Below are 13,912 nucleotides of genomic sequence, written 5' to 3'. Positions count from 1 at the left end.
CCCCAATCCCATCCCGGCTCCATCCATTCTCCTGATCCCATCCTGGCTCCATCCACCCCTCGATCCCATCCTGGTTCCATCCATACCCCCGATCCCATTCGAGCTCCATCCATTCCCCCAATCCCATTCAAGCTCCATCCATTCCCCCAATCCCCTTCTGGCTCCATCCATCCCCCCGATCCCATCCTAGCTCCATTCCCCAGATCCCATTCCGGCTCTATCCACCACCCCGATCCCATCCCGACTCCATCCAGCTACCCGCCCCAATCCCATCCCGACTCTATCCATTGTGGCAGGTTAATGGGCACAGCCACACCGACACACTAGCCTGCTTATTGCGGGGGGGGGGTGACACCATGTTTTACCACATCAGGTGACAACCCTAGCAGGGCCGAGACAAAGGGTGGGCAGGAGGGGAGTGCCCTGGGCACTGTGATATCAGGTGAGGTGGGGGGGACGTTACAAGGAGATTGGGGGGAGAAGATTTGTGTTGGAAGGGGGGATTTGGGGGGAGGCAGGGGGCATTGTTCTATGAGGGGAAATTTGGGGGGGTGTGCTAAGAGTGGTGATCTAGGTGGATTTGTGTTGTGGGGGGAGAAGATTTGTGGTAGGAGAGGGGATTTGGGGGGAATTTGTGCTAGGAAGGAAGGGATTTGAAGTGCGGGGGGGGGGAGAAGATGTGTACTAGGAGGGGAGATTTTAGGGGTAAAGTATTTGTGCTCGGAGGGGAGATTTTTTATATTTGAGCTGGGCAGATTTGAGGAATGGGGGGGCAAAGAATTATGCTGAGAGGGGGGATTTCAGCAAGAGGGTGGATTTGTACTGGGAGGAGGGGGGATTTTTGCTTAGGGGGTAAGCATGCAGATTAGTGCTCAGTGTTTTTGTGGAGGGGGAATTTTGCTGACATATAATGTTAATACATCTTGGGGGGGGGGTGCAGTTTGGCATGTTCGCCTAGATAACCTTGTCCCAGCACTGAACCCTAGTGAAGCCACTGGTTAGAACTGAAAATGATGGGGTTGCACAAGTGTGAATGGAGCCTTATAGACATACCTCCCAACATTCTGAGATGGGAATGAGGGACACCTATCAGCAAAAGTATGCAGACATAGGACACACCCCTTGCCACACCCCTTAAAGGAGAATTTTCCAAAAAAATAAGATTAGTTAAACCAACGAGAGTTTTTTTTACCACTACTATTCCTTTATTTTGGCTTTTGGAATCTACAAATGCATCAATTTAGAAATCAAATGAAAGTTTTAGCACTGGGAAACACTTTTTGATTGATAAAAAAGTGCATTTTATATACATCTATATAGATCAGACCAAAATGAGGGTCAAATGAGGAGGAAAGAGGGACAGAGCTCCAAATCAGGGACAGTCCCTCGAATTCAAGGACAATTGGGAGGTATGTAGATGAAATGGCTGTGGTTGTACAATGCACCAAGCACCTACTGATCTGTACAAGGAGGGAACATAGCTGCATTCATTGTATTGCACCCCCCCCCCCCCCCCCCAGGCAATGAAAGTGTAGGCAGAAGGGCCCATCCAGGTTGTACTCTCCCGGCAGGGAAGGGTCAGGCTCCTGGCAGGTGCTCACAATAGTCACTTCTTGTCACTTTGTTCAGATCATATCCTGTTTAGTCTGGGCTCAGCTCTTATTGCCGGCCTTTCCTGACACATCAGCCCGAAACACAGTTGTGGAATTTTCTGACAGCGCTGTGAACTTTACCGATCGCTAAGGAGAAAGATCAGGAGTGTGCAGAAAGGCGGGGGTGCGCACTAGGACCCCGCGGAGCCAGAGCGGAGCGCCCAGCACCCTCTGCAGACTTCTTATCACAAAGCAGAGAAGAGCCGGGTGTGAGTGTGTGTGCATTGCTAATAGTGTGTGTGAGTGAGTGCACAGAGCTTCCCCTCTGATCAGACCCAGGCTGGACATGATTCTCAGGTAAGACCATTCCCTTCACTTTACAATCTTCACAATGGATCTCTGCCTCCCACTTTTGCATGGTGACCTGGGATCCTGAGATCTACTCCTAAAAGTTGTGTCTTTACCTTTAAAACTTCTGTGCTGTGCTCATTCTGCTGCAAGGAAAAGTTTTGCAACTTATGCTAACAATCGCTTGTTAAAGTTTCTGTATCTTGCAAGCTTTTGTACAGGTTTCTGCGACCCATTCACAGGTTGTACAGAAAAGTGCAGCGATTTATTTAATCAGATCGCCTGGCTCTTTTGTCTGCTCCCCTCCCCTCTTCAGATCATTGTATTAGTAGGGTGCATTGAGTGTAGGACTTGTTTTATACTGTAGATCTTGTTAATATTATATCTTGTGGCCGCCATACACACTTTGATCAATGATCAATTACTTTTCTGATCAATTTCTTCTGATAGGAATAGGCAATCTTGTTAATAATATGTTTTGTGGTGGCCATACACACTTCGATCAATGATCAATTACTTTTCTGATCAATTTCTTCTGATAGGAATAGGCAATCTTGTTAATAATATGTTTTGTGGTGGCCATACACACTTCGATTAATGATCAATTACTTTTCTGATCAATTTCTTCTGATAGGAATAGGCAATCTTGTTAATAATATGTTTTGTGGTGGCCATACACACTTCGATCAATGATCAATTACTTTTCTGATCAATTTTCTTCTGATAGGAATAGGCAATCTTGTTAATAATATGTTTTGTGGTGGCCATACATACTTCGATAAATTATCAATTACTTTTCTGATCAATCTCTCTACCAAAAGAAATATTCAGTCTATAGTAGACAGCCCATTCAATTGAATTGCTACACACAGGGAAGTGGCGTTCGATCAATAGTTCGGATAGAATCAGAATTTATGACTGTAGGTTATTGATAGCAACTGTGTTTGCACCACGTAATCGCATAATCTGATCGATTTAATCTATGATCACATTCATATCTTGGTGCTGCTGGTTGATGCAAAATGATTGAAAATATTCCACAGTGGTCGATCCACTCATTTTAATCAGATCCAATTAAAATTTTGTCTATATCAATCGGAAGGGATGTCATTGCTATTCAATTGTTTGCTAGTTTGATCATTTTGATTCATTGGATGATGTGGCCACCATTATGTAGATTGTGTTTTATGTATGTTATGTATCATGTTAGTTATGTATTATATAATGTTTTATGTATATTATGTATCATATTAGTTTATAGATTAGGTTTTATGTATGTTATGTATTATGTTACCTATGAATTATGTTTTATGTATAATTTATATTATGTAAAAGGTATGTTTTATGTACCATATGTATTGTGTATATTATGCATCATGTGTATTAGGTATTATGTTATGTGTTTTATTTATATTATGTAAATACGATCATCTTGTGTATTACAATATGTTTTATGTATGTTATGTACATTTTATGTATCATTTTATGTATTATATTATGTATCATGCATATTATATAAATATTATGTTACAGGTATAGGGGGATCCTGCTGCTCTATGTTTCCTATCTGGCCCTTACTGCCTACTGCCAAGAGAAAGGTAAGAGGATCCAGCTCACCCAGACTCAGAATAAGTTTCATTCACTTGCTGTTCTAATTTTTTTGTTCCCTTCTGCTGCTGAAGTACATTGAAACTTCAAGGAGTTATTTAGGGATTAGGGGAGGTAATGGTGTGGGACATTGAAAAGAGTGGTGGGGGTGGGGTGACACTCATGTGATGCCCCTTCCATGGCTGCACTCCCCCAGCTACGCTCCTTCCCCTGTTGTGCTGGCTGGAATTTTTACTTGTTCTATGCACCTTCAACAAGTTTGGTGTTAGCAAACATTAACCTTTATGGATTGTATATGTCTGTGTTTGTGACCCTGAGCTGAACTAGTAATTTTCATGACCAGGAAGATGATGGACATTTTCCATGGTCAGGTTCTTTTTCTGGAGTTATTTATGGAAAAGAAAGAAGAGGAAATCTGTAGAATGTGTTCATTTTTTGTGTCTAAGAATGAAAATATATGTCAAGTCAATTCTTTCTTTTTTTTTTTTTTTTTTTGGATAGAGAGGGGAAGGATTTGAAAAATAAATACATGAGAATACAGCCCTTATACGTTACCAAAGTTTACAAAGAAAGCATAGTGGCAAAGTGGAGCAATCTCTATTGAAGTGTTTGAAGTGCCCATGTGTCAGGTCTCAGGAGACCCTTCCTAAGATTACATCATCTGGAGCAGCCTTTCTCGACCTTTTTACCTCAAAGGAACCCTTGTAATCATTTTCAGGTTTCAGGGAACCCCTGCTAAAAGTAGTCCAGTGGTGGTCTTTGGGAACTTGCCCCCTCTGTTGGTGGTGGACAGTGGGAAGAATGCTCCCTTTACAGACATGGCTTTGGCTCTGTCAAGTGGTGTTTTACCTGGAACTAAGCAGGCACCATCACATGATAGGTCAGTTAGCCACAGCTCATGGAACCCTTAGCCACCTCTTGAAAAACCCTAGGGTTCCACGGAACCCTGGTTGAGAATGGCTGATCTGGAGAATTAAGCCTGGTACACACCATCAGTTTTTTTTCTTGTTTAATCCAGTGGGCTGAACGAAAAAAAAAAAACTGAGGAGCTTGCCGTACTAACTATCCAATGTTAGTACTGCAATCTCTTCATTGAACTATTGTGTTGCGACAGGGGGACTGCCCGGGTCACAGGTCGGTGCTTGCAGCCATTGCCTGTGAGCACTGATCAAATGCCGATCAACAGATGTTTTTCTGGCATGCCGAATGTTCGGCTTCTGTCGGACAGGCTGCTCTACACACATGGCGAATGTCACCCGGGTTTCTGTTGAACCTGCCGATACCGGCCAATATTTGCCCCTTCTGTACCAGGTTTTAGGAAAATGCCCCTTATATTGGTGGCCAGTGGGAAGAATGCCCTCTTTACAGTGGTTGCCAAAATGTCACCTTTCCAGCCAGCTAAAAATGACAGTGTTGAACCTGGAACTATGCAGGTACAATTGAATGGGAGCTCAATTAGCCAAAGCTCAAGGCACCTCCGGCTAGGGTTTCGCAACCAGGGTTCTATGCAACCATAGGGTTCCTCTAAAGGTTGCTAGGGGTTTCTTGAGCAATGAGCAATTTCTGCCTCTCAGATAAGTTCCCACTGACACCTTTGATCTTTTTAACTATCAGTAAGCTGGTAATTCTTCCCAGTGACCACAAGTGTAAGGAGCATTCTTCCCAATGACCATCAAACTAATGTATAATGAGCTGGAGATATAATCATTTTTAGCAGGGGTTCCCTGAGACCGGAAAGTCATTTTAATGGTTCCTCTGTGTTGAAAAGTTTGAGAAAGGCTGCTCTTATGGAATCCTAGGGTTCCATGAAACGCTGGTTGAGGTTGGCTTGTCTAGAGACTACAACCACATTTTATTTATTTATTTTGAACTTTGGTGTTCACAAAGACCTATACACATTGCAATAGAAACCAAGCCTTTAGGATAAGTACTATTAGCACATTGTTATTTCTAGACAAAATTACAGTAAGAGAATATGGAGGCTGCCGTTACTGTCCTCTCCTAAAAATTCTAGCAGCCGAAATACTGAGCCTATCCTCAATATTTTTGAGGTACTGACCTGAACAACTTTGCAGGCCAGGAATTCTGACCTCTATTTGACTTTCTTCCCTTTACACTTGTACATGGTCTTATGACTTAAAGTGGTAAACCCATGGAAAAAAAAAATCTGCAAGGCAAAGGCATAATGAGCTAGTATGCACAGCATACTAGCTTATTATGAACTACTTACCTTAGATCGAAGCCCCCAGAGCGGTCCCGGAACACCACTGTGGCCGGCAACATGTCTCCCAGAGTTATTTCCAGGTATCGCGGGCTCGAGCGCTGTGATTGGCCAGAGCCGCATGCGCACGGGAGCCGCCGGGTAACGGCACAGCAGGTGAAGAAACAGACAAAGTACATCAGGATGCTGTAATCCAAAGCCAATCAGACTGAAGCTCTCATCACTTAGGGTAGAGTAGGTAGAATAAAAAAGCATGGTCATCAAAAGTATAAATTAAAGGAAATCTGTTGTGAGAAAAATTAATTGGCTTTCACTGCTGGCTTTTCTTTGAAAATACGAGTTCTCTGGTTGTCATGTTGATTTGGTTGTCTCTGGTCTTCTCTGGTTGTCATGTTGATTGTCAGAGATTTTAGTACTTTGAGTTTCTGGACCTACATCAAGTGTTTAAAGCGGGGGTCCACCTATCTATCGTTTTTTTTTTTTTGAGTTCATTCACAAACTTTTCTTCTCAGCATTACATACTCACATATTGTGTGTAATATGTCCGCCTGTGTCAGATTTCGTCGGAAAGAATAACTTATATTATTCACTGCAGGCGGTTTCCATCTTCATTGTGGGCATTTGAAGCCCACAAGCATTTATTTCCTGGATGTGGTGAATGCTGTGCTCCCAGCATTCACCGCTCGTTCCCGCACATGCTCAGTGGCATCCTGGGAAGCCTGAGACTAGCTCCCAGGAGTCTGGGAGAGGCTAGAAACACGCCTACTCCCACGGGAGGAGAACCAGGAAGTGCTAAGAAGAATAGAAAAATAAAAGGTAATTACGATTTAATTTTTTTTAAACGGCATGTCAGCATCTAGGCAAGGAAGAGAATACATACAGATATTGTTCAAAATTTGGGTGGAACCCCGCTTTAACAAGTGAAATCAGAACAGCATTCCAGCGTATTCATTTTTAGGCAGTACTGCAGACAGCATTGAAGCTAGAGGATCAGCATGACAGCCAAGTAACTAGCATTTCCTGAAGAAGTCAGCAATAGTAACCTTCAGACTCAAAGCCAACAAGCAAGGGCCAAAATGAATTCCTATTGGTAACAGCAGCAAAACTCAAGAAAAGCTATGCCAAAAGACACCAACAATAATACCTTTTAGGTCTTTGCTACACATTTGCCTTTGTCTTTTCACTAAGTGCTATATTTTGCCTATGGTAATGCCTCATTGAAACTCGAATGCCCATTATGCCCCTATTGCGTTAAGATGCATATTTAATGCTTTTATGATGTGTTTTAAACTAATTTGTGTTGCATTAAATAATGGTTTCCAGATACCTCCTCTGTGTTGGTTTTCTTTTGTATGGGTTTTTGTTCTATCATCTTGGCAAGTAAATGCTTTCTAATTGTATCTCAATCACACTGTAAATGAAATTGGGGCATTTGTGGCGTGTTTACGGTGCATTTTCAGTGCGTTTACATTTGGTATTTGGAGAGCGTTAAAGCCTGCCAAACAAGACGTATTGGGTCAATTTTGGCGTGACGCAAAGCAACACAAATGCAACAATATCAACAACACTGGCTGTTGCAATGCACACTATTTTGACAGGCGTTCGTGGAGCTTTGAAAAACACCATTGAAACTCCTGCTTTTGAAGCTAGTGTAATTGTTGCCTTAGTGTTTTCTTTTTTTGCTTATTGAAGATGTTTTTATATATTAACAGAAAATGTTTTTTAGAATTTACTTTTTAATTAATATAAATGTTTGTATGTACTTGCTGTTCTCCTGCTATTATGCATTGGGGTTGATTTACTAAAGGCAAATAGACTGTGCCCTTTTGCAAGTGCAATTGAACTCAGTTGCTCCAGAGCTTAGTAAATGAGAGAGAGCTCTGCTGACTTCCATCATCCAATCATGGGCAAGCAAAAATGCTTTTTTTTTTCTTGCATGTGATGGGATGTTCTTTGTAAAGTGAAGGTGAGGTTTTACCTAATTTACTAAGCTCTGTAGCAACTGCACTTTCAAAAGTCCACAGTCTATTTGCCTTTAGTAAATCAACCTTGTAGTTTTATTGTATTATGCTTTCTTCAGAAGTGTGACCTGAGTAGAATGATCCCTATGCATTTTTTGTGCTTTTTGCATTTTGCAGATTTGCACTACAGCCCATTTAACATGAGTTCCTATGGAACACGTTCTGTAGAGCAAATCTGCAAAATGCAAAAGCACTAAAAATGCATAGATGTGAATCAAGTCTAATAGTATTACATTTTTTTTTTCGCCTTTATGTATCAGCATGACTTTTGTATGAATTAGCTATCAAACCATCCATAAGACTGACATAATTTAGTTATAGCCTGTGTGTTTCAAACATGCTTGGTCTTGCTCCCAAAATGTGTTAAACTTGATATTCCATCTGCAAAGCCAATATCGGAGTTTGTGAACAGCCCCCTGCAGACAGATATTACCGGCTTTTCTCTGAGCAGTAATGGAGAATTTTGCTGTAAGGCAAGACTGTTGGTGATTTGTGGCTTTCCATCTCTCATTCAACTTCAACTTCCGTAGGCTTAAAACACTTATAAAAAGGTGTTTTTGTAAATAAGTGCAGACCAAAATGTCCAAGATCTGGAAATTGGTATGACACCTTTGCTGGCTGAGGACAGCAGTGTTTTGTAGATGTAAAGCTCTGTTCACACCTAAGCGTTTTGGAATTGCGGGCAAAATCACGTGATTCTTACCGCGATTCCAGAATTGCAGCAAAACGTGGGATGGGTTTGCAATGCCATTATTTTTTAATGGCACCCCCAAACGCGGTGCGATTTTGCCACCAAATGTGCCTGGCTCTGTACCATATTTTAGTACATGAGCTTCTTTGGCGTGTTTTTGGAGCAGAGGGAGGCCCATTCGAATAAATGGAGCCGCTTCAAAAAGGCACAGAAAAAGCGTTGTAGCAGGTGTCGCTGTAGTACGCTTAGGTGTGGATGGAGCCAGTAGATCAGTGTATGTCCAGCTTTAGTAGGCAAATAAGAGTTTAAAGAGGTTTTTCAGTCATTTAAAAAAAGAAAAGTCAGAAGTTACAACTATTGCAGCTGCTGACTTTTAATAAAAGGACACTTACCTGCCCAGGGATCCAGCGCTGTTCTCGCACGGGCTGGTTCTTCGCCGGTCTTTGGGTCCACTTCGCCAATATGTTTACTGTGGGAAGCTGCTTGTGACTCCTTGCAGCTACACAGCCTGCTCCCCATTTCACATGCTCGAGCTATGCTGTACTTTGTGAATAGGCCCACAGACTCCTGGGACCTGTAACATGTTTCAGGAAGGTGCAGGCTGGGTGTGGGTTGGGGTTGGTGGAGAACTTTTTTTGGAATCACCTAGACGATTCCAGTGGAAGTGGGAGCCGGTATCTGAAAAAACTAGTAACCAGCTCCCCAAATTTATTTTTCCAAAAGTAGAAGGGGAGAGGGGACATAAAGTGAAACTTCCCTTTTTAGGTGAGTAAAACTCGCCATACGTGTTAAGCTGAAGAAGGGAAATCTATAGAGTTCCCCATCCAAGATAAACATTGGGTTTGGATGAATCTAACGCTGACATCTATTGTTTTCTGACAGTCAGCAACCGTGGCTGTCAGAATACAAAAACAGTGACTCCAATTGGTTGCTAACTTTTTTCCTTCCGTCTCCTTTGTTTTCTTAATTGAAGTTTATTGGGCCAGGTGGTGTCTGCAGGGCCACCCACACCTTGGATTTTGAAATATTCACAGAAATCTGACAAAATTTGAGCCCCGTATTGTCAGGCAGGCAAGAAACTGTGTAAATGGCGTAATCTATAGGTAAACAAGAGAAATGCAAGAGTGTATATGTTGGAACTAATGTACTGTATATTGTGGGCTAATGTGAGTTCATCTTCGGCCTGGTAGTGAAGTGGTTCCCAGCTTTCCTCTTGCACATGGGAAATCCCCATACAGAGCAGAGCCTCTTTATCCATTTATGCTTTTGCCCTCACCCTTTAATGGTATGTGTTAACCTGAAATATCTATATTTGACTTGGAACGCTAGTGTTCTTACTATTACTTCATGATGTTAGTGGTAATGTCATGTTTTCTATGGGTGCATTGGACCACACATACATCTTTCTCCAGTTGTGAGTAAGTCTATCAGACTTATGAAATAAGACTTTAGAATGAGCAATGACATCATAGTAATTGCAGTGACCCATAACAGCTAGTTGTACACTCACGAGTGTAGATCAATCATAATGACGATCAGTGCTGTGTCTTGTCCTTCAAAGGAAGGAGTAGAATGGGCAACAACATAAATGGTTGTTCTGTTTGGATTCATTAAATTATTACTCCAGCCAAAGCTTTTTCCTCTTATTTTAAATAGCGTAGAAGGGTTAGAACCTCCTTTGAGTTGTAATTGCTATTTGTGTCCACCCTCATTATTTGTCACCAGGAGGGAAAGAGAGGGGAAATCCAAAATTTTTCATTTGCCCCTGAGATAGAAAAAAAGGGAACATCTTCCAATGAGCACACCTGCTTCACAAGACAACTGTCATAGGTGTGAAAGTGAGGAAACACCCCCCCCCCCTCCCAGACAGGGATACAGATAGTAGTAAAAACCTGTCAGAGGCTGTAAAGCTGGCCATGTGCGAAATTCTGCTGGTTCATGTCATGGCCCTTTCTACCCCCTCCTGCCTGTCATCATTAAATTAAAAAAATTGAAGAAATTGCTGTCCAGACATCGGCTTCATCTGGTCGGCATACAATAGCCCAGTAGAGGGGATTCATCCATCTGCATTGTTAGCGTTGATGGAGGAATCTGTTCCAAATAATAAAAAAGCTTTGACTGGAATTCTCAATTGAATAGATTTACGCTTTTAAGAAGAATTTTAGTTTATTTTTATATTAGATATGGGCTCGTGTAAATCATTTTATCAGCACGTGCTCATGGTTTAAAAAGAAAGAGGTTTCTATGTATAATTTGTAATTGTTTATATACAGTATCTCACAAAAGTGAGTACACCCCTCACATTTTTGTAAATATCTTATTATATCTTTTCATGTGACAACACTGAAGAAATTAGACTTTGCTACAATGTAAAGTAGTGAGTGTACAGTTTGTATAACCGTGTAAATTTGCTGTCCCCTCAAAATGACTCAACACACAGCCATTAATGTCTAAACCGCTGGCAACAAACGTGAGTACACCCCTAAGTGAAGATGTCCAAATTGTGCCCAAAGTGTCAATATTTTGTGTGGCCACCATTATTTTCCAGCACTGCCTTAACCCTCTTGGGCATGGAGTTCACCAGAGCTTCACAGGTTGCCACTGGAGTCCTCTTCCACTCCTCCATGACGACATCACGGAGCTGGTGGATGTTAGAGACTTTGTGCTCTTCCACCTTCTGTTTGAGGATGCCCCCCAGATGCTCAATAGGGTTTAGGTCTGGAGACATACTTGGCCAGTCCATCACCTTTACCCTCAGCTTCTTTAGCAAGGCAGTGGCCATCTTGAAGGTGTGTTTGGGGTCATGTTGGAATACTGCCCTTCGGCCCGGTCTCCGGAGGAGGGGATCATGCTCTGCTTTAGTATGTCACAGTACATGTTGGCACTCATGGTTCCCTCAATGAACTGTAGCTCCCCAGTGCCGGCAGCACTCATGCAGCCCCAGACCATGACACTCCCACCACCATGCTTGACTGTAGGCAAGACACACTTGTCTTTGTACTTCTCACCTGGTTGCCGCCACACATGCTTGACACCATCTGAACCAAGTAAGTTTATCTTGGTCTCATCACACCACAGGACATGGTTCCAGTAGTCTATGTCCTTAGTCTACTTGTCTTCAGCAAACTGTTTCCGACTTTCTTATGCATCATCTTTAGAAGAGGTTTCCTTCTGGGACGAAAGCCATGCAGACCAATTTGATGCAGTGTGCGGCATATGGTCTGAGCACTGACAGGCTGACCCCCCACCCCTTCAACCTCTGCAGCAATGCTGGCAGCACTTATACGTCTATTTCCCAAAGACAACCTCTAGATATGATGCTGAACACGTGCACTCAACTACTTTGGTCAACCATGGCGAGGCCTATTCTGAGTAGAACCTGACCTGTTAAACTGCTGTATGGTCTTGGCCACCGTGCTGCAGCTGAGTTTCAGGATCTTGGCAATCTTCTTATAGCCTAGGCCATCTTTATGTAAGCAACACTTTTGAGACCTTGTAAAACTATCAAGTCACATGACACCGGGGAGGGAAAATGGCTAATTGGGCCCAATTTGGACATTTTCACTCAGGAGTTTACTCAATTTTGTTGCCTTTTTTTTTTAACAAAGGTTGTTGCCAGCAGTTTAGGCATTAATGACTGTGTGTTGAGTTAATTTGAGGGGACAGCAAATTTACACTGTTATACAAGCTGTACACTCACTACTTTTCATTGTAGCAAAGTGTCATTTCTTCAGTGTTGTCACATGAAAAGATATAATAAAATATTTACAAAAATGTGAGGGTTGTACTCACTTCTGTGAGATACTGTACATTGGTAAAACATATTTGCTTTTTACATACACAGGGTTTGTTTTCTGCTCATTTATACTTACAGTATTGTGAGCCTCCCAGCTCCCATAATGCGTCCAAACCTTGCATAGTGGCCCAAAATGCTCCCAGGCCCGTTGAGAACACTCACCTCCCACAGTGTCTGCCAACCTCCCACAGTGCCACCCAGCATCTTAAAGTGCCACCCACCACCTGCTGCAAAGCCTTCAGCCTGTCTTAGTGCCCCTCAACTCCCCACAGTGCTCCCCAGCCCCTCCAGAAGCCTCATCCCCTACAGGGCCATCAAGTCAGCTGCAGATACCCCTCCATAACCCCAACAGATGCACCCAGCCCCATTCAGAGCCTTCCATCATTTCAATGCATGTTTTACATTCCCATACTTTTATTGTGTGAGTATAAGCTTTATTCTCTGTAGGGGCATGGAAGGTTTTGAAATAATTTACTGGGCCCTGGTCTCAAAAAGGCTGAGAACCCTTGGAATAGAAGGTCACTCTAAGTCAGTTGTCATTTATTGTGCATATAAACAAGTAGCAAGTAGGGGCAACCACATTTTCCACAGGTTTTCACTTTGCCAATTTTTTATTTTTTAAATTGCTGCTTTGTATTGCTGAACCATTACCGTCAGTTGCTACAGAAGAACATAAGTGTAGGTTTCAGGTAGAGAATGAGGGCTGAAAGATGTGTGACTAGATTGTCACAATGGCTGACGTTTAATGTTTCTTGCAGTGTAAGATACGATCTGGAGAGTTTTGTTGACTTGTAAATTAAAGTATCCGTGTAAAAATGACTGAAATAGGCAGAACGTGTTTTCATTAGACAGTCTGATGTCCGTATGCTTCAGCTTGTAAATTGACTTGACAGAGTATTTTTTAAATGATTTTTCCCTGTCCCCAGTGAGTGGAAAACCCTTTGCTTGTGCCCCAGTGAGGAAAGGTTATTCAGAAATCTGCTAATCAGTACTTCTTTATCATTTAAACAGCAGCACTTGGAGCTGCTATCCTTTGGTAATGGAATTCCAAAGTTAGACATGCCCTTTATCAGAATTTGGCAAATTGCTCTAATATTGGTGCAGTTTGTTGCATTAGGGTGAAAGAGGGCTATAGAACCCTGAGAAAAAATATTCATTGTGACCGTAGGACAGGGATTATGTAACTGGCAGGATCAAATTATGAAAATAAAGGGGGAAATCCTGAACGATGAAATCAGCCACCACACCTAAGGCCTGGTAACCAGCTAAGCATTCCATTTTTGTTCTTGTGTTTAGATACATCAATTAAAAGATTGCATTGTGAAATGAGATGGAAATATTTATGATCTACTGCCTTTCCAGTACCTGTTGGATTTAACAGCTTCCGATCCCTTTCATGTAGTATTAAATTCTTGCTTTAAATTAAAGTTGTTGAAATCAGGAGCAAATTCAGTCAAATTCATCTAGATCTAAAAGTACTTATTTTCTTGATAGCAATGGCACTAAAATTATTAATCCTCAGCACGTACCATATCAGTTTGCACAATAATAAGCTGAATTATACAAACTTGCTTCTCATTTTGAAACTCCATCTCCCAATACACTGGACTTTCAAACATTCCTTGCTAAATTAAA

At 42.0% G+C, this 13,912-nt stretch overlaps 1 protein-coding gene across 1 annotated transcript in view; it reads left to right on the top strand.

Moving 5' to 3' along the window:
* Positions 1-1,698: 1,698 nt before the first annotated feature.
* Positions 1,699-13,912, top strand: part of COL18A1 (collagen type XVIII alpha 1 chain) — a 247,584-nt gene continuing 235,370 nt past the window's right edge. The window contains exons 1-2 of the mRNA XM_073633725.1: positions 1,699-1,949; positions 3,474-3,538. Coding sequence (XP_073489826.1) covers positions 1,939-1,949; positions 3,474-3,538 — 76 coding nt within the window. The 5' untranslated portion in view covers positions 1,699-1,938. The remainder of the gene's footprint in view (positions 1,950-3,473; positions 3,539-13,912) is intronic.

The sequence above is a fragment of the Aquarana catesbeiana genome, linkage group LG06 (genome assembly GCF_042186555.1).
Source record: "Aquarana catesbeiana isolate 2022-GZ linkage group LG06, ASM4218655v1, whole genome shotgun sequence".
NCBI lineage: Eukaryota > Metazoa > Chordata > Amphibia > Anura > Ranidae > Aquarana > Aquarana catesbeiana.
This window is presented reverse-complemented; position numbering and strand designations above follow the sequence as displayed.